This window comes from Limulus polyphemus, unplaced genomic scaffold, assembly GCF_000517525.1.
Source record: "Limulus polyphemus unplaced genomic scaffold, Limulus_polyphemus-2.1.2 Scaffold800, whole genome shotgun sequence".
NCBI lineage: Eukaryota > Metazoa > Arthropoda > Merostomata > Xiphosura > Limulidae > Limulus > Limulus polyphemus.
Genome location: NW_013666410.1, coordinates 81,480 through 104,079, shown reverse-complemented (window position 1 = coordinate 104,079; position 22,600 = coordinate 81,480). Strand labels below are relative to the sequence as shown.

General features: G+C 34.0%; 1 protein-coding gene across 1 annotated transcript; it reads right to left on the bottom strand.

The window, feature by feature from the left end:
• Window positions 1–12,186: 12,186 nt before the first annotated feature.
• Window positions 12,187–21,082, bottom strand: LOC106460586 (testis-expressed protein 264-like). The gene is made up of 3 exons (XM_013920304.2): window positions 20,700–21,082; window positions 15,206–15,433; window positions 12,187–12,961 (listed from the first exon to the last, which is right to left on the bottom strand). The coding sequence occupies exons 1-3, from the start codon at window positions 20,961–20,963 to the stop codon at window positions 12,590–12,592; spliced, it is 864 nt and encodes a 287-aa protein (XP_013775758.1). The 5' UTR covers window positions 20,964–21,082; the 3' UTR covers window positions 12,187–12,589.
• Between the last annotated feature and the right edge of the window lie 1,518 nt (window positions 21,083–22,600).

Genomic DNA, 22,600 nt, shown 5'->3' with positions numbered 1-22,600 from the left:
CCATTTTTGGGCAGAATTGTCACCTGTGATGAAAAATGGATTCTCTATGCGAATATTAAATGCCAAAAACAGTGTTTCAGTCCTAGACAAAAACCGCTTCCGACTCCAAAACCTGGACTCCATTCGCAGAAAGTGATGCTTTGCATTTGGTTGGACATCAAAGGAGTAATTTATTTCGAACTCCTCAATACACAGCGAACTGTCAATGCAGATATCTATAGTCAGCAACTGGAACGTTTAAATCAAGCTCTTCGTCAGAAACGCCCTTCACTCGTCAATCTAAAAGGTGTTCTTCTTCTCCACGACAATACACGTCCATATGTGGCACGTTTGGCGCAACACAAGATTATGGAGTTGGGTTGGGAAGTTCTCCCCCATCCATCATATTCTCCAGATATGGCACCATCAGATTGCCATCTTTTTCTTTCGCTGCAACACCACCTTAATGGGAAAACGTATGCAAATGTGGAAGATATTAAAGAGGACATCGACATGTTCTTTACTTCAAAGCCAACTGATTTCTTTAATCAGGACATTAACAACCTGATCGTGAGATGGAAAAGCATAATCGATAAGAATGGAGACTATTTCATTTAATAAATGTTTTGTTTTGATATATAAGTTTTTCGGATTTTTTCATCTAAAAAAAGCGACATTTACTTCTTGACGACCTAATACATTGGCCTTGCTAGACCTCACGCTCCCCATGGATTATGTCCACTTTGACAGTATACCTCCTGGCTTGGGGAGCCTCTCCATTTCCTGATGACCCATTCTTTTTGCCATTTGGCAGTTTCTGCCTCACCTACCAATAGCATCGGCCCAGCATGGCCAGGTGGTTAGGGTGCTCGACTCGCCGAATCCCCGTCACATTAGACATGCTCGCCCTTTCAGCCGCGGGGGCGTTATAATGTGATGGTCAATCCCACTATTCGTTGGTAAAGGAGTAGCCCAATAGTTAGCGGTGGGTGGTGATAACTAGCTGCCTTCCATCTAGTCTTACACTGCTAAATTAGGGACGGCTAGCGCAGATAGCCCTCGGGTAGCTTTGCGCGAAATTCAAAAACAAAACAAAACCAATAGCATTTCCAATCTCAATCTGCTCCTTTTTTGGGTGACTTCAATCTCAGATGTCACATCATAATGATTTTCAGTCCAAGTTTCACTAACTTCAATCCTAATCCTTTGAAGAAAGACTCGTTTGAATGCCAGGTTTTGGCAGCTCTTCGTCCCGAGTCATAGGTCGCAGTGAGATCGAAGACAGGGACCTTTATAGCATTGGCAAAATTCCAACATCTAGGAGAAGACTAGACCTAAAAACTCACCCAGATAACCATCTCCCCCAGTGATTGACTCTTCCTCTAAGTCATAAGTCTTACTAGTTGTCAAAAATGCCATTTCTCTAACTTAGTAGCCTTTTTAAACCTAATAATACCAGAGTTTGACTTCAGCACCTAACACAAGACTCCAAAATAATGATAATCTTAGGTCATGACATGAAAATTTTCTGCTTCCTATCAACTTTGTACTATATTCAAGTGCTCGGAATAAACATTAGAGCTATTATGTAGGTCTGACAAATAACTGGAGATTTGCTTAAGATATTGATTATTGAACAATATTACAACTTACTAAGTGATTCAATGTTAATCAGAATAATGAAATTGGACACAAATGTAAAAGACAATCGTTTTTACACAACAAAACACAGACACAATATCTGTATTTGTTGTTCTTAATTATGCCAGACAATTAGTCTTTACTGGCTTAAGCATCTCACCTTAGAATTTCTCAGTTGAAATCTTGTACCAGACTGTCTATTCTTGTAAATCGTTCTTAATTTGCAAGAAATCTTGCATTACCCAGAGTAACATGAGCTACCCACATGGCTGGTTATTCTCACTGTATTATAGGTGTGGGTATAACCCTGAAAAATTATCAAAGGACACTGTTGTCGCATTCTTACATTTCTTATTAAGCAATGTTCTCCTCAGGTAGTAGTAAATATATATTGACTAAAAGTAACTTAAAACAAAGTCAACTTAACAGTTTTCTCTGTCACATAATATGAAACCGACACATATTCATAGCAAAGAATAAATTCAGAGTAAATATCTAATACTAGAAAAAGATAAAAATTCATAGTCTTTTTCAAATACCACAATACTATTTTATTGTTGCCCATATAAACATTCTCAACATTTTGGATTATTTATTCTCACTGTACAGATATAACTATTATATTTTTTTATTTATTCTCACTGTATCTACAACTATTATATTTAATATTTTTATTTATCCTCATTTCCATCCTATTTTATATATTTATCGTTACCATGTCTATTCAAATGAGAAAATTACCAAGTCTCTCGATATTCATACCAAATGCACTCACAAACAACAAATATTCCCACCCCCTTTCATTGCTATATTCTAATTGTACCCATACAAATACCTATGATACCCACTTTACTTCTTATCTTTATCCTCATTATCTAGATACAAGTCTTTTATTACTTATATCAACATCACCTGTACAAATAATTACCATTCATCCCACTTTAATTTATTCACCCATGAACGTGTGTGTTTTCTTATCGCAAAGCCACATCGGGCTATCTGATGTGTCCATTTAAGAGAATAGGAAACCTGATTTTAGCATTTTAAATCCAGGCTTACCAATGTTCCACCAGAGGACCCTTAAATATAAGGTGATTGAAATATCGGGAACAAGCCAGCGGGAGTGTTGAAGTAAACTTAGCCCATGAAGTTATAACAGACTTTACGTTGTTTCTTTGACATCTTGTGTAGGAGTAAACTTTGAGCATCAAGTTATTTCCCATGAAATTTTCTGTTGTAAACTCACTTTAAATGTTTAGTGAATATCTCACTTGACGATAATTTCTAAATAATTACATTTTGTGAGGTAAAAATGCTGTAAGTGATCAATAAATACTTTATCTTACTCTAGAAACACAGTCATTAATGTATACCCATTTCACTGACCTTGATCTTTGTTGAAGCAATAGATTTTCAGATATAACTTTTTTCTTTCCTGTAGGGACAAAAAATTATAATAAATGCTGTATAATTTTTAAAGTTGTTTCCATAAGTTTTGCAATGTTTGATGTACATTTTAAATTATCATTGTGAAATTCTGAGGGTTTACTGTTCTGTATACATTAAAATGTGCACGTGTGTGTGTGTGTATTTACACTAGAGGGGTCCTAATTTTTGATTTACAACACCCTCACTTACCCCCTCATTTTGTTTCAATATATAAATAAGCAATTTATACCAAATGTTATCCATACTGTATAGTATTTAGGGGTTTCTCAAGGTAGGTGAGATTTTACCTTGTAGCTCACATTATTTCTTCATATTCTGAAATAATGTAGCATATTCTGAAATATTCCACTGTATTCCACATTATTCAGAATGTTCAAGAACATTCCATATACAAATAATCCACACTGTCACTTTTTAATACTGGTATATTCTGAACAATATTTCGAACTTGTCCTGGCATGTGTTTTCAAACACCATATTGGGCTTTTCTCTGGTCCAGATCTAGCAATCTTAGAAATACATTAACCAATCCAGTTATGAAACTGCAATTGACTAATATGAAGTGACAGAAGCCATAGAGGAAGCTAAGGATAGTGTCACTGAGTTTGATACAAGAAAACTTCAGGTCGGCCAACCCAGAAACAATTGTCATGAGCTTTTTGAACTCGCCATAACCTTTCTTGGTGACATCACTCCTCAAGGAGTTCAATTTGTAGCACTGCATCATGCATGATAAATGGCCAAGGCATTATATGCCCTCAAAACCTGGATGTTTATGGGATAGTTTAAGCTCAATGGCTGTGAAGAGAGGCCTTCATGACACCTGCATCTTTGTTGTTTCTCTCTTAGGGCATGGTTCACTGCTCCTGATGCCATTTCTTTTCCTTGCAATGATATGAACTTCCTACAATGTCTTGTTAAGTATAAGAAAATTAATTCTCCTCTTTCAAAACTTACCTGTCAAAAACATGCTAGACATCTAAGGTATCTCAATGAGGAACTGATTGGTTTGGCATTCTTTAATTCAGCTGTATCCACAGGAATAAAACAAGCAAGGGTAAAGGCACTATCTGAGAAGGAAGGCATGGATGAACCTCCAATGCATATCCAGCTGAATATTAGGAAGTCTAATGACAAGTCAATTGAAGATTGACACAAAGAACACAACAAACTTTTCCAGGTGCCTCAAAATTCCATATGGATTTCTGGATTATGACCCCGAGTCAATAGAGCTCAGATAGAGCTGTATGGAGGCAGATAGTTAAACAGTTGAATGGGGGAAATGACAATGCTGAAAGGGATGTGGCCCTTATAGAGGAGTATAATGTCATCATAACAAAGAAAGGATAGAAAGAATTCCTCCTTCAAGTTGTGCAGAATCATAGAAGACTCATTTCTCACAGCAAAAAGGAAACAAAACTAATATAAAAGTGACTAACTACACCAAATTCATACAATCATGTAATTATACTATTGTACATGCAATAAAATAATGTACTTTAAATAAATCATCTATAATACATAACAAATGTTTTCATATCACATAGTACATGCAATACCAGTCCACTGCAGTCTAGAACTTCTACATCACTTAACAACTTGTAAATATCATCCTAAATGGATGATGTTTGACATCTAATGTTTTTTGTTCATTGGAACAAAATTAGGGGGCGAGAGCTTTAAAATTTTTAACCTGAAAGTTTACCTGGAAATACGAACCACCCTAACATATACAGACAGACATACACTGTTCCAAGTATATCTCATGTAAAGCTTTATTATTGTGACATAAGCATTTTATTACAAATAAGTAACTATTAACTTACATGATTCCAAGATACCAAATTTCAATGGAAAAGCTATACTTCTTTCACAGTGTAAACAATATAGAAGTATAACAGCTAAATAAAAACATAAATACACTAAAAAAGTCAATGTTATTTAATGAATTTCATATTACTACTAATATCACATCTTTATCAGTGGTTCAGCTAGCAAGTTACATCAGCTTTTTTCACAGTCTAAAAGCAAAATTCTAAAAACTTTTGATTAATAAATTAGACAGATTGGTTTAAGGCAAATACACATAGAATCTATCTGCACTAGTGTCCCTAATTCTGATTTGACAGGCTAAAGAGAAGGCAAGTAGTCAACATCACCCAATGTCAACTATTGGGATATTTTAAACAAATAGTAGAATTTGACCATCACTGCTATAATGCATCCATTGTCACACAGTGGGAAGTGATTTTGTACAATGGGTCACCAATTAACAATCATAGGATTCACAGTCTGCCATGATACTTACTCAGGCCACTACATTTTAATTTGTCATCAGCAGTTAAGCCTCATACATTGTATCTGTAAATTTATAAGTTAAGCTAATCCAAAATGCATCCACAGCATAAATACATCCATGTTCACCTTTATTTAATATCAGAATAGAGAAGCTAGTTTATTTGAAAACCAATCTTTATTAGCATGTAAACACAGTTTTATCTCACATACATAAAAATGATCTTAAAAGCCCAAATACCAATACTTCGAGCAGCATTTTTCTTTATTATTTGCTTCTCAAAACAAAAACCATAATACCAGAGGAAAAAATTATCATATATCACAAAAAATAAAAATAATTAATAAAAACTTGTAATTATGTTGGTCAAATTTTTGAAGTTGGTGAATATCACCCCGTAATTCATTTCCCAAATTTTGTTTTAAACTCTAGACAATGCAAAAGATAACACTATAAAAATAAGTAAAGAAATAAGCTATTCATTAACCTGATATGAGCACTTGGTTTTAAATCCACCAGCACTTTGTCATTTCACATTTAGCAATTTACTTCCATCTCAACATTTTATTATAGAATAATTTAACAAAATATATACATTTCATTGTAAATCCAATACTGTTTCAAAGCAGACCCATTAGCATACATGTAATTGTTTTGCAGCAAGCATAAATACAGTCTTCATTTACTTGTAAACTATGTAAGTTTTCTTTGTTTAATCTTTCTCACAATAACATGCCTAAATTATAGTCTGCTCAGCAGCTGTACAACATTAAAATCCATCATGTTAGACATACCTTCCAGGGTGTTATATACTGTAGTTACAATTTTGAAATATTACAAAATACACTAAACAGAAGCAACATCAACTTCATGCTACAGCCCACAAAATACTGAAATGTGAGAACTATATTTCAGATTTCTCTAAAGGGTATTATAATTACATAATACACAAAACCTAACACCAAAGACAACAAGGGAATTTGGTCATCTAGGCCATCTCATCCACTAGATTAAACACTAAAAAAACTCAAAGCCAGCTTGTATCATTCAAATTTTTACCAAACTTTCTCTTAAGCTCATTTATATTAACTACTTCTACAACATCTGAAGGCAACCCATTCCAAAGGCCAACCACCCTGTTAAACTAAAGCAGCTGTTTAGCTGAAGATAACTCTGACCCTGCCAAAATTTATATTTGTCTTTCCTAGTCTTACCATTCTCATCATTAACTACAAAAAAGGATGAGCCATTAACACTACCAATGCCCTTAACAATCTTAAATACCTCAATCATATTTACTCTCTTATTTTTTTTTTTTAAAGAAGACAAGTTCAGGGATCTTAACATGCCCTCATATGACAATCTTTCCATCCCAGGTATCATCCTAGTAGCCCTACTTTTTACCCTTTCCAACAATTCAATGTTTTTTTAAGGTATGGAGCCCAAGACTGAACACAGTACTCCAAATGTGGCCTAACCAATGACCTACACAGTAACATTATAAGCTTTATACTTGCATTTTATATTTCTATAAATACAATGTGAAGTCCTTTCTGTTCTGCCACTAGCAATAGCATGGGTGTCTAAAGACACCAATCAACTAGCACACCAAGGTATTTTCTTCCATAACACTGTTAAGGTTGTTCCCATCAAAATTATACTCATAATTCAAATTGTGATGTCCCACATGCATAACCTGTTTTATCTGTCATTCATAATGAAAACTATTAAACTATTTTGCTGTTTTATAAATTTCATAACTCATGGCATAAGTTCCTATGTAGAAAACTGTGTATTTTAGTCTTCTTACCTAGAAAATACTAATTTACTTGGAAAGGGTTCAGAGGAGTCCAACTAGGATTAGGATGATTCTCGAAATGGAAGGGTTATCTTATATGGATACGTTATGTTTTTTTACTTATTTTCTTTTAAGAAAAGAAGGGTAATAGGGGATCTCACTAAAGTTTACAAGATTATCCAAGGAATGGATAAATTCCTCTACTATTTTTTGTGAAACATTCCAAAGATAACAGTATGAGATGAAACATGTTTAAGAGTTGGAAAAGCAGATAGTTTTATTTTTCTAAAGGTAATTAGCTTATGGAATAAGTTGCCAGTAGTGGAGGCCATGATCTTACAATTTAAGGGGGAGATTGATTATTTCCTTGAAAACAAAGAGTTGGCTTAGTTTTTACTTTTTTGCTTCTTGAGGATAGGTGTTTAGAAATAATCTTGAAGTACAAAATGGTCCATTGTTGTAAGCTTGTTAATACTGTTCTGTTTCTTTTTGTTGTTTCATACATGAAGGACTGAGTTTGTAAGGATCATGACTTTGTAAAGGTCAAATTCAACCACGAAAACTGTCTTGCTACATTTTTCAATTACAGGTTTTTGTTGTAGCTTGTAGACTACAAGATTAAAACAATCGATGCTGTGAAGATTTTGATCAAAATTGATCTAAATGTCTTTTGAGAAAGTCCTGGTCTTTATATAAAAAAAGAATAGCTAAAAATATATTAGTATGACAAATTATTCCAGACAGAAATGAACGAGTTTCAGGTATTTACTGCACAAACCTTATGCATCTCAAGAAATATGCAAGTAGTTTTTAGCAAATTAATCATTCACTGTAATTTGCTTTCCTTTCTATTGTTAGTCAATTTTCTGTTGACAAATACTAAATAGTACTTATACATATAAACACCACCACAACATGGTAATGTTATCTACCATTACAGAACATTCAGTTAAGTACCCAGTCTGATAATATAATCATAACTCTATGAAGCATAAATGCAGGTCTCTACTACTTGGATAAAGTTCTTGTAAAAAAATTTACATACTGTATTGATAAGAAACTGAAAAAGTATTAGATTAAATCCATAACAGTAAAGCAGTTTGTATTTTTTTATTTTTTTTCAATGATATAACAGTAATATATATACTACCATCTGAATGTTATCTTGTGAAGAGAATCCAGTTTAGTTACAGCAGATACTCAAATAAATTCACATTGTTCAATGTTAAAAGTAACTGATTATATAAAATTGAACTTTTTCAAGATTATCTACTTGCCACCACATTTATGAAAGACTTATATACAAGTGAAAGTTTCTGTGAAGAATCATTGTTACCACCTACTGCAAGTACATTGTTTCACTGTTGCACATCAAGTTACTTTAGATTTGGACCAAAAATGAATTGTATAAATGTGCGTGTGTATTTCCAGAGACATACGATGGGAACTTCAGAATACTTCATTAAGTGACAGGCAAGTGAAATTATAGTTAAAGACATGTAAACAATAATAAAAATAATTTACCACGGATCTCATAACAGAGGTTTGTAGCAGTATCAGAGTTTGCTTTTATAATTTGATTTTTCAAGCACTTATAAGAAAATCTATCTTTGTAGCTCATCTCTACACGAGTCTTTTCATCCCATAATTTACAAACATACTTACCTTCATTGACACTAAAAGCTATTTCTCAATCTTCATCTTTGCCATCTAACATTGCTCCAGTCTTTATATACCCCACCTTGGCTGCCCTCGGCAACATCTAATTTGCAAAACTCTACACCGACCCTCACGCTCCCTCTATGCAGGTACTGTATATAAGCACTGTATGCAGACAATAAAATCACTTTCTCGAGACTAACCACATTTCGGTCATTAAACACTGGCTCTTAGAGGGGAGGAAGGTAGGGAGAGTGTCAGCAGAGGTAAGTATGTTTGGAAATACATTTTTAGTTTAGGCAAATGGTAACTTCCAAAATGTACATACCTCTGCTACACTAATAGTTAGAATCCCACTTTGTGAAGGCGGAGGGACCGGTGAGGATAGAGATCATACAGAAACCGTCTGCAGAGAACAAATATGTACCACAAGAAGTAGTATTAAAGTGGGCAATATTCTAATAGTTAGAATCCCACTTTGTGAAGGTGGAGGGGCCGGTGAGGATAGAGATCATACAGAAACAGTTTGCAGAGAACAAATATGTACCACAAGAAGTAGTATTAAAGTGGGCAATATTCTAATAGTTAGAATCCCACTTTGAGAAGGTGGAGGGGCCGGTGAGGATAGAGATCATACAGAAACCGTCTGCAGAGAACAAATATGTACCACGAGAAGTAGTATTAAAGTGGGCAATATTCTAATAGTTAGAATCCCACTTTGAGAAGGTGGAGGGACCGGTGAGGATAGAGATCATACAGAAACCGTCTGCAGAGAACAAATATGTACCACGAGAAGTAGTATTAAAGTGGGGAACACTGCACTACATTCAGAACAGGGGTGTGCTCTTCACCCAGAACTACAGAAAACTGAAAAGTGTGGAATATAATACAAGTATGATGGTCTAACTCCGACCAAACAGCCAAGTTTCCACAACTCTGGTTGGAATTAAAGGGTCATAGTACCCATATCCCACGTTGATGGCCAGGGCACTTAGACCACAGATATATACATCTTTGTGTTAGGATCCCTACAAGTAAACACAGAATGATGCATTTCGTACTCCCAGATTTATGAAAGAAAGAAAGCAAGCAACACCAAAATGGACAATCCATCTGATAAATCTGAAGAAGTCCAAAAGGCAACATCTCAGGTCTGGATTGACGGGATCATATGCCACTCTTCATCAAAGTCCAGAACTCATCCTGTCGGGATTTACAAACAGTTGTCTTTACTCCCCCACCAAATGTGCAACGAGAATTCTGCTTACCCATGGAGTTAGGGAGAGGATGTAGAACACTGTCCCACTAAAGACCAAAGATGGGACTATGTCACATTCAGATTTACGAGGAGATAGTTGACTCCTGCATGAACAACATTAGACCTGACAGTGTTCATAAAAGGGTCCAATCACCCCCCACTGGATAGCTAAGCATCAAATCTAAACTGGCTTTACAAGTATACTCCCGGGTAGATTTGTGCTTCTCCTACTAACATCTCTGAAAAACTTCCAGAGACCCAGGTAGGAGGGTCTCCAACTTCGCTCTCTTCTCCAAGAGTGGAGAAAACTCAACACTCCAAAGGTAAATCCTCTGTACACCACCTAAACCAACTGGGAAATGGGTGTGGTAAGGACTCGAGTAGAAGTAAGGGGGAGGGGGACATAAGCATTGGAGAGTCCATGTCCCTTAATTTTTAAAAGCAAACTGATCTCGACTGATTCAGCCCCAAGATCAGCAGGGACTGGCAAAATCCCCCTTTAGCTTTACTCATGATAGTCCATGAGTAACAGTCTATTAGGAATATTGTAATATGATATCATCATCCAGAATTGCATCCAGATGGTCTTATGGAACACCTCCATCTCGACAGTGCCCACTGCAACCAGGAATTTAAATACAAGCATACCCGACTGGGCAACACTCGCCACTGAGTGAAATCCCAAAAGAAAAAATCAATAGGGACCCTAGAAAATAAAGGAACATGTTACTCACCATCCTGTTAAAACCTACTAGAGGTAATCAACACAGCCACAGGGGGAACACGGAGTCCTTTCGAAGAGGAATCTGTCAGATTGTGAAGGTGATGAGATATGAATGTGTTGAGAGAAGTTCAACAACCAGCCTGCAAAATATCTCCTGAGAAAAAGGACAGAGACAATTAAGAGAACCAATGGAATGAAGAGTGGAAGGAGGGGGGCCTTGAAAAACGAGGGAATGAACATGCAGGAGTACAAGTGGAAGTAGAATAGGGTCGAGCAGCCAAAGACAATAAAGAAGATTGCAAACATGCTGTATCAACTCTGGCTTCTAAAGATTCTGGAATTCCAGCAAATAAATAAGGCCAAAGAAAAGGCATTTCTGGTAAATCTCGAACGGCAGAAGAAGGTAAGTGAATACCCTCCAAAATTCATCACGACTCAACAAGTCACAGCAACAGACCAACCACGACACCTAGGCAAATCCTGAAGAGGACACACGTGTCATAATAGTGACCAATAAATGGCCCAGTTTGGCATCAAATTGTTGAGGCGATTGGTGACATGCTTCAGACAAAAGTTGAAGGGAAGAAATGTATCTTAAAACAGTAGTAAGAGTCAAAAGATTCTGTGAAAATTGTGACCTGTTAAGAGAGATAACAGGTTCGTACCTGTCACTCTATACATCCAATAACAGATCCAACCTTTGGGTGTCCAAATATATATCATCCTGATGATGATACACCAGTGAATGTTGTTCAGTTAAACGAGAAGGGGGGGAAGGCATAGCGATACCCTCATGTAATTGTGTTGCAAACCTCCATGCATGCACAGCAATATCAGGAGAAGGAAAACTAAGTAATCCCCTTGATAACGATAAGAAAACAATGCAGGGGAGACTCAAAAGCAACTGGTTGCATCTCCAAAATTTCACAAACACGTGTAACTAGCTGCAGAAAAAAAGGGGCAGAAGGTGGCTGATCACAGAGAAAGCTCTAGTGAAAGAAAGAGACAGGGAGTCTAAATTCTCCCCACAATATCCTGTTTTAGAATGAAAATTCAAATCAGCACCTCCCAGCGAGATACCCCCGAGCTCCATGAAGGATTCGATCTCACCCTGAATCAGGTCATGGACAGCTTCCACGGAGAGTGGCTCCACCCCCACCCCCAAACTGATGATCACTACAAGATAACAAAGGCTGAGAAGCCTCTGTTCTTGAAACTATTATATGGGAATTAATATCCAATTTTTTTTTTAATATATTTGTAGGAAAAAAAAACAAATTCAATGAAATATATCTCTGGATAACAAAACAAAGAATTCCTGATTATTAGAAAGTGAAAACTTAAAAAAATTTAAATCACAAAAACATTGGTCTGAATGAAAGCACTTTGTTGAGAAAAAGTGATTTTATTGTCTGCATACAGTGCTTATATACAGTACCTGCATAGAGGTAGTGTGAGGACCGGTGTAAAGTTTCCAAATTAGATTTTGTTGAGGGCAGTGGAGTGGGGTATATAAAGACTGGTGCAAGCGAACAGAATGTTAAATAGCAAAGATGAAGATCGAGAAATAGCTATTAGTGTTAGTGGAGGTATGTATTTTTGGAAAAACTTATCTGTATCTTATTTAGCCTTGCAAAAAAAAAAAGAAGTTTGGATGTTCCTGTAGGAGTAATATTTTATGTAATTCGTCACTGAAACTTACAATAATATATAAACTAATCATAAAAAGAAAATGGTAGTAATAGCTTAGTACGTCTGTAAATTAGTCATAGCCCACTTCCTTTTTCATGACTCCATATGCAATTCTTCAAAGGAAGATGTGGTACTAACAGAAGAGCCACTGGCACCACTGCCTGCCTCCTTCTGACTATCTCCCTCACCATGTGCAACTCTCACATTACCAACATTTTCTGAAGTGTTCCCTTCCCCAGCAGCCATTTGATCAGTTTTTGGTCCATAAGAGGGTTCTTCTAATTGAGGTTGTTCATCCTCTTGGTCGAGATCAGCCTGGATACCTTGGTCAGAATGTGCCTCTTCTTCACTCTCTTGAAGGGCTTCACCCACATAGAACTCTTCCTGACGTGCAAGGGGAGCCACAAACAGTATTTCATGCCCATCATATATCTCCATAATCGGATGAGCACATAGTTTTTTGTCCTATAGAAAATTAATGTTCTAAATCATATATTCTTTAACACAGCAATCCTTGTTCAGAACAATACTTTTAAATTTCAACATAACCGTTTTGGATAAGCATACAACTCCTGATCTTATAGAAAATTAAAATTTCATAGTAAAACATAATACAACAGCCATTGTCTACAAAAACTTATTAATAGCATCATTATGTTTCAAAACAATGACTACAATTTTTTGTTTTTACATAGAAGATGGATTTTAATTTACATTAATTTAATTAACTAACTGCCCAATAACAATGAAATTCCACATATATTTATCTATCCAACTTTGAAATAATCTGGAATACATATTTCTGAGAATAACTAAAACAGTTACAACATTACAAGTTTCAATTGGGGATGTTAGAAACTTTGAAGAAAATAAAACTGAAAAGGGCTTATTTCTAGTTTAATAACAGCAACAGTGTTGATAAACCTATAAAGCCTTCTGCTAAGTACTTAGTTCTGAATGAAAAGAGAACTTGAAATAACTGATAATATATATATATATATATTTTTTAACTTAAGAAAAAAAATATTGCAACATTTTGTTACACCTTGACAACAATGGCTTGATTTGGATGCAAAATGAAACTGTTACAGTATACTTATGATAGGTAGGATTATCAACATGGGGTACTAAAATGACACTTGATTTAAAGTGATGGGGAGAGATTTAAGCCTTATGCCTTGTTTTCTCTGAAACTCAGAACATTTTGAAATAAATTGAATCAGAAGTAGAGACTTCCTCCACATTTTTAGCCACAACATTGCAGCTCACAGAATAGCTCCAAGTTTTTTTTTTTCAAGTACAAACTTTTAGCTCATAGCTCCATCTCTAATTTGAGATCTAATTACAGCTGTGGCTATTGAAAATTCCCTCTCGTTGATTAAGCAGTGCAGAGTAAAGGTTGTAAATACAATCTGGAATTTTATGGTTGTTAGGTTACAGCTTTGGAAATCTAGATCGGGATGTACTTTTCAACAAAATACTTGTTTATAATAAGCTTGTGAATCAGTTTAGCTGGTACTGTATGTGTTTTAAGCTTGTACTTGTGTGAAGTGGTAGGGTGTTACTAATACTATTACAACTATACGTTTAACTAATTTACTGGCTATTCAATTATGAATGATATTAACATGCTGAGTTAGAAAACCTCTTATCACACTGAAGAACTACCAAGTCTCTTGTGTCTGTTCCTAAAATTGAACTCTCCCACAACAATAAGACCACTTTTATTAACAGCATAATCACACGGTGTATATATTCCTAAAAATTTCAATTTCTTGATAAGGAAGCCTGCAAAGTGTCAACAACTATATTTTCCTACTACCAATTTAACAACTTAGCCCATACACATGGTACATTATCACCAAACTTCAACATCTCTCTCTCTCTTATAAGTATTTGGATAATTTCTGACAAACAAAAGCCATCCCACCTCTCATTTGTTTAAACTTAAAACATTCTTACCTCACATTATCATAATTTAACCATGAGTCAGTACCACCTTCTAAGAGCAATCAAGCCTTCTGCTTCTAACATTTTTACAGATAATTCTAATAGCACTTTAAATATGCTAAATTTTTTGTTTAACTCTTCACACACACTAAAATAACTTCTATCATTTGATACAAGACTTTTTTAAGCTATAATAGTGTTTTTTTTTCAATATAAAGAAATTGCTTTTATTTTCTCTTAAAAATCAAATTGCAAAGGTAAATTTCCTCCCCTTTTCTTTAAGAACCTAACATTTTAACCTCACTTTTCTTGCAAGCTTTCAACTCACTTCTTACAAATAGGACTATCAGCATTACCAGATTTACGCAGTAAAAACTGAGATTTTTTTCCATATGAAATGAGATTGTAACAGTTCTGAAATAGTATAAATTACAATAACACACACTTTATCATTTGCTAGTTAATCTAGAGTTTATTGCCACACATTTTAAACCAGACAAGAAAAAACTTAAAAACTTAACTAGTTATCAAATAATTAGTCATTTACACTAATCTTCATCTCATTCTGTGTGTTTTCTTTATACTTAATTCTTGCCATCACTTCTGCTGTTAAACTAAAAACTGAAAGTAATGTTATTTAATATATAAATAGAAAATTTATACTTCAATCTGTTTTGGTGTAAAGAAAAAAAAATAATGTATTGTATCAAGTTGCATGTATTTTCAGCATGTTCTCAACTGTTCTAAAACTCTACAAACCATGACATAATTCTTTAGCCTTGGGTAGACTCTTATAATGGCTATCATTATAGAAATTATGCCTTTGTATGGAAAAGTTGTCATAACGGCATGATCCACTGGTGGAAGTGTGACAAACTGGTAACCTTTTTCCTGCAAAATTTTCCTGGCAAAATTAGAATCATCTTCGGTATTCTTGCCATCATTCATTACAGCCCCTACAGCATAGCGAAGGCTTAGTGGCTCCACCTGGAAGGAAAAACCAAGTTCAACATATAACAATGTAAACAAGGACTCTTTTCATCACACAGGTTTACAAAATTTGTACATTATTGCCCTTTTCAATAACATTTAGATCCATCACTACACAAGTGTGAAGTCAATAGCTTGTTAATTTATAACAAACTGGAAAGAGATTTTTTTTCTTTAACTTTAGATATTTACTTTACAAGCTTTACACACCACCATTAAAGGGTCATACTTGATTTTTACTTCTGTTGTTAACTTAAACCAGTCAATAATGAAAGTCTCAGAGAAACAGATAAAATATTGATACATTACCAAATATTTCAACACTAATTCTTTTAACTTCCAGGATGCAAGATGTGATACTTACATATGTTTGGAATCTTAACCTATTTCCAGAATTTAACTCACACAAAAAAAATTCTTTATTATAAATTATGAGACATGAAGGAGCCTTTTGAATTATCAGTGATGTCCTAACTAAAGCTGGGGGATTAGTGGAATTTTTTACTTGATTAATTATCAGTCTCTCTACTCAATCACATTAAACTAACCAACTATTCTCACACAAGACTAATTTTCCTATTTTCTTAACCTATTTTCAGATAGTCTTACTATGGTACAAGAGTCTTCTCGAAATTCTAACTAAATCAAAGTGCAACTTAAATTACTTCATGCTTCCTAATATGGGATAGTGCTCCCACTGCACATCCATAATGGACACTTTTCACTAAGGTTTATTTGACTGACTTTATCAGTTAGACAGCAACTTCATTCAATACTTTCACTAAATATAATTTTTAGTATTGACAGATACATTGTCATGCATTTCTCTGTATTCCTAAGCATATTGTGAAAATATATGTTGCTATACATATATTTTCAGAATTTAACTTGTACAAAAACAGTCTTTATTATAAATTATGGGACACGAAGGGGGCTTTTAAATCATCAGTGATGTCCTAACTACTAAAGCTGGGAGATTAGTGGACTTTTGTTACTTGATTAATTATCACTCTTTACTCAGTTATATTAAACTAATCAACTATTCTCACACAAGACTAATTTTCCTATTTTCAGCTTAATTTTGTTTTTAAAGATAATTTCGAACTACCCTTCAGTTAATATGATGTACATCTTCAACTACAAGTTATAGTAAGCTGAAAATACAATTAATGTTGTTCCATGGGTTTCTCTCCACAATTTCTCACAAAACTTTGTTAAAAATAATTGTTCTTAGACTTCATGTGATAAAGCTTGTAAAGATTCTTCTCAGTGTGTGTGTGTGTGAGTGAGATGTATAATATACAGCCTTTTTGTAAGGAAAAACCACTGCCAGTCTCAGTGACCTGTTACTAATTGTTTTACTGCTCACCACACAAAACACTGCATGATACTTTTATGCTCGTAACTCTTAAGTATCTGATAAATCTACACATATAAATGGAGAAAAAATTGCATGCAAAAAAACTAATTTATTTTGGTTGTTTTATTAATGAAACGGCCATTATCACTATACATAACTATGATGACAACGTAGACTTGATCTACAGATATGTGGATATTATTTATTGTAATTAGTCCTATAATTTTGGCACAATTTCTTCATGATTATGTGTTAATGATCACCCACAAAGGAACAGCAGAGTTATGAAACTTTTACTGACAGTAACATATTACTTTCTCCAAATGCATATAAACTGAACTGAAGGTGAGAACATAAATGCATGATGCTGTTCTTTACACTCAGAATTAATTATAAAAAGCAAGGTTAATCTGTCCTTTGTTTTCAATTTATGTTTATTTCTGAAGCATTTGTTTTCGTATATGTTTATTTCTGAAGCATTTGTTTTCATATATGTTTTCTAAATAAAACAACATAACGTTTTGGGGCAACATGGGACCTATTGGTCCATCTTTGCTGTTCCATCCTCTATACCAAATTAAAAAAAAAAATCTTAAAGTCAGCCGATATCCTTCATATACTTAAGTTTTTTCTTAAACTCACTTAAATTTACTACTTATACAATATCCGAAGGCAACCCATTCCAAAGGCCAACCACTCTGTTAGAAAAATGAAACTGTCTTAGCTGAAGACGACTTCTATCCTGCCAAATTTTATGTGTGTGTCCCCTAGTCCAACTTTTCTCACTGTTAAATATGAAAAAAGATGATGCCTTAAAACTATCGATTCCCTTTACAATCTTAAACACCTCAATCAGATCCCTCCAAACTCTCCTTTTTTCAAGAGAAAACAATGAAGGATTTCAGCCTCTCCTCATATGACACCCCTCCATCTCAGGCACCATTCTAGTAACTCTTCTCTGAACCCTTTCCAACAATTCAATGTCTTTTTTAAGGTAAGAAACCCAAGAGTGAACACAATATTCCAAATGTGGCCTAACCAGTGACCTGTACAATGAAATTATAACTTCTTTAGAGCTCACATATCCAATCTCTAACCTTCTTCAAAACCCTAGGGGAAATAATATCTGGCCCAAAAGCTTTATCATTTTTTAAACTTCCCAATTTTTTCTTAACCAGCTCAGAATTAATGTCTTTTAGTAAAGCTACATCTTGTTTGAATGCAGTACTTACAGTTTAAATGAAGACATCACCCATGGCATTTCAAATTCTATCCAAAAACATTTCACAAAATAAACAATTTTCTGTATCTAACTTAAAATGTTCTGATGTGAAAGCACATTAATCCTAAGCCACTACATTTAATTTACTATCTTCCTAATATTATACTTTGTCATAATTATATTTTTCACATGCTAGCCTGCAACTCTTAATAATAAAAAGAAAGATTTTATCTGTATTAGACTGAGCCACCTTAGAGCTGGGCATTAGTGGTGTTCACTAGTCAACAGTTCCATCAATCAATTATATTCAATTAGTACAGTGTTCCTCAAAGCATGGAACGTACAAGTAAAAAAAGTTGGTATTGGGTGCTACCAGCCAGTTGTCTTCCCTTAAGTCAGCAGTTCAAAATCAGTGACAGTGGCAGACAGCCTTAGTAGCTTTGACTTAACAAAGAAATGACAAACAAGTTTGGTGGCAATATTTTGATTACTCGAAGACATCAGAAACTCCATTTTTGATTAGCTGACTACTGTCATAACAAATGACTTAACTGTAATTTTTGATTAACTGTTGTAATAAAAGAAATATAGTAATAATCAGAAACACTAATTTTAATTAATCAATTTAATTATAATTCCAATTTATTATTTAGTTTATGATGTAATCAGTGCTTATAGGTAATTGATTAAGTCTACCAACTGCTTCCACCTCTGTCAATCAACTAGCTTTTGAAACATTTGCCTGGTAGTTAGCAGTTAACAGAAATTTTGATATATAATTCAGTGAAAAAAATTACTCCAATCCTTCAAAATTAAAGACAGTACAACATTTACAAATTGTCAAGAAAACTTGTGATAATACTAGAGGGCTTCTTTCCAGAGATTAAAATGACTCGTAACATAGAAAACAAAGTATTATTAGAAACATTATAATCATGGTAATATAGAAAAAAAAATCTGCAATTAAAAATGTCTGTGATTTTTTTCTAATTCTATCTTCAGCATAAAAAAACTTAAGAAAATTATTAACAAAAGCATTACAAGTTTTTAAGCAAGAAGTTGTTAGTATTAAGCTACAAAGGTTATGTACTGCTATCCTTTATTTTGAACTGATGTCCAGAGGGAAGGCAAACAATTGGCAACACACATGGCCAAATCATGGGCTACTATTTAACAATGATTATGATTGATCAACATATTATAACGTGTCCTGGCCAGCATGGTTCAGTAATTATAATGGTTACCAAATCAATAACTTGTGTCATCAAATGTGTTTGTTAAAAAGAGTAGCCAAAGAGTTGCAGTGGGTACTGGTAGCCAGCTTCCTTCCCTCTGGTTGCAGTTTAAAATTAGGGAAGGTTGCAGATAGTCTCAGTAGCTTTGCTGTAACTAAAAACAAAAGAACTAATATAATTAGCTATAATTACTCGTAAATCGGTTAACAACTTAACATTGTTACATACTGTTAGACTGCGATTAGTTCATATCTAGTAATTTTTGATAAACACAGTTAAGTGTACAATAAGGAATAATGAACGTAACTTGCCAAAACTATTCTTTATTAAAGCAGTCTTACCTTAAATGTCACTGGTTATGTTTGTAACAATCACTGATATTAAGTTAAAGCTACATTATTTAGGCCAAGCAAAATACATAAGAACAACAGGCATCAATGTAGCTCAATATGTGGCAATATTCTGATTACTTGGATGGTTGGAATAATCAATAACAGTAATAATCAGGAACATTAATTTCAATTAGTTGATTATATTTGTGACACTAACTAATTTAAATGTAATTCTGATTAACTGATTATCTTATATGACACTAATCAAAGTAATATTAATACTAATAGATAAAGAAGACACAAGTTTATGACCTAACAAAAATGCAAGGAGCTGTTATGACAATTTAATTTTTCTTGACAAAGTGACTGACTTAAAGTTAATGGAACAAGTTGCCATTGGAAGTAGTGGAGGTCAGCATTTGACACAAGTTTAAGAGAGGAATCAAACATTTATGATAGAGTGGATTTAAATGTTTACTTTCTTAAGGGTGAGTATGCAGTGGCAGGCTTAAACTGTCAAATGACTAAATAATCCCTTATTGTCAGTATGCTATTTGTTTTGTAACTAAAGCCAAATCAATCCATTCTTAGGTAAATTGCTTAGATACATTTGAGCCAGATCAAAAAATCAAGTTTGACTACATGATTAATACAATGAGGAATTTTCAACCAGAAATGACAGCACGGTTATTATGTTGTATTACATAAACATACATGCTTTCTACATCCTTGTATTAATAATTAAGAGACAAATTATCAACATTTGTTATTTGTGCAGGTAGTTGCAGTTCCATATAACTATAGTATACGTTGGCCATGAATATTGTTCATTTAGTTCTACTTCTATCTACCTCTTGTTTTGTGTCATTCACCTAGAGCAACTGGAATAAGTACCATTTTTCTTCCCATAGGAAAGATAGGTGCAAGATTACTCATACAAAATAGTTTAATACTAATACTTAGTAATTACTAATAATAGTTACAAGAGCTTACTTTGAAGTTTGAAATAGAACTTAAGACGTTAAGTTTAAAATTAAAGACTAAAGTATATACAAAATTATAACTTTTAAAGCAATAAATAATTAAACATTCATCAAAGTATGTGTATATTTACCTCCTCTGGATCATCATAGTATATTCCAATGCATTTCAAAGCAGGCACAAGCGTAGAAACTTCTGTAAATAATTTTCCACAGTTTTTGTATGGGCCTCTGGCATATTTGTAAGCGACATTAAGGCTTCCAAAAGGGGGACTACCCGCTTTTACTTCAATATCCACAAATAAACCAGAATATACCAAATACGCAAATACAGTTCCAAACAGAATAATTAAAATACAAATAATAGCTATAACTAAACCCAATTCAACTTCCATCATTCAAGACTACGTATTGAACCCTAAGGCTTAAGATAATGACAAAGCGAAAAGTCTCCAAATGTTTTTCTAAAAAAACACCACCAACTTAAGCCTATATCTCCACTTAAATCACGTTTCTTACCACCTGCTTGATTACTGAGGAAAGAGGGCGCTATATAATATATACGATACATATGTATATTATTTTTCTTTCTTTTTATATTTAACATTGCTATATTCTAATTGAGCAAAATATTCCAGCTATTTTTTGTACGCTTCAGATATTCGTTAAACATATTATTTTGCATCTTTATGAACATTAGTTATCGGTTGTACTATTGGTACTATCCTGCTATTTTACTCCATCTAACGTTTCACTGTTGGATATATTCAATAGGTTTTCATTGGCCACAAGACGTTTTTAGAAAAGGTGGTGATCCTTCTGTTACGTTGTTAAACGAATGTCGTGGCAATATTTTTAATCTATAAATTTGCTACAAATATTTAGAAAGTTTGGTTTGAAAGCTACGCGAGGGCTATTTGCGCTCATAGGCGACCGCAGAAAATTTTCCAGGAAGGGGTAAAGTATTGTGAAATTGTGAATTGAATAAAAAAATCATAATACACATGCTGAATGAATAAAGAAAGAAGTGATAGAGAAGGGCAGCTAGTCAACATCATCCACCGCCAACTCGTACGTTATTATTTTACCAACGAATAATGAAATTGACCGTTACTTTATAACGCCCACACAACTGAAAGGGCCAGCATGTTCGGTGACGGGGATTCGATCCCGCGTCTCTCAGATTGCCAGTCGAACGCCTTAACCATCAGCCCATGCTAGGCCACATTTAGAAAGTTGATGAAAGTCAAAGCCGTTGTAGAATATAGTAATTTCATTTACTGTTTAGAAACAAGGGTATGATATAAGTACTAGAAACAGAGAGCAGTCAGTTAATATGTGAGCTCAGTGTTACTAATGAGAGCTGTCGATTAACGAGGAATTTCTGTTGAAATGTAAGTTAGGCAAACATTAGTATTATTATTTTTGATAGAATGCTGTTTGTGAAAGTGGGTCTGTATTTTGTGTCAAAGTGACGTTCACTGTTGCAAACGCTATTCAAGAACTAAATGAATTTGTTATGGTTACATGGACTTTTACTTTACCCAAATAATCTAATAGAACTTACACAAAGATAGAATGCATTACAACACTAGTATTAGAAGTAAGATTATTTAATGGAAATAAAATAGAACAAGGGCACAAAACTAGATAAAAAATTTGCCAGAAATTATGAGAAAATCAAAAGACGATCAAGAAGAAATAAAAACAAAATTACATGAAGGAGACAATAAATTAATAGTAAAACAAGAAGAAAAAATAGAAAATTAGAAAAACGTGACAGAGAGTTAAAAGAAGACCAATAAAAAATAGATAGAAAATAAAAAGAACAAGAAAAAGAGACAGAAAGTTGGGAGAAGGAGACAAAGTTAAAGAAAGAAGAAGAAGAAATTTAAAAGAAAGTCAAGAGATAGAGATATGAATTTGAGTGAAAAGTTAAATGAAAGAAATGTAATATATAAGGGTGTGTGTTTTTCTTATGGAAAAGCCACATCAGGCTCTCTGCTGTGTTCACCGAAAGTAATCGAACCACTGA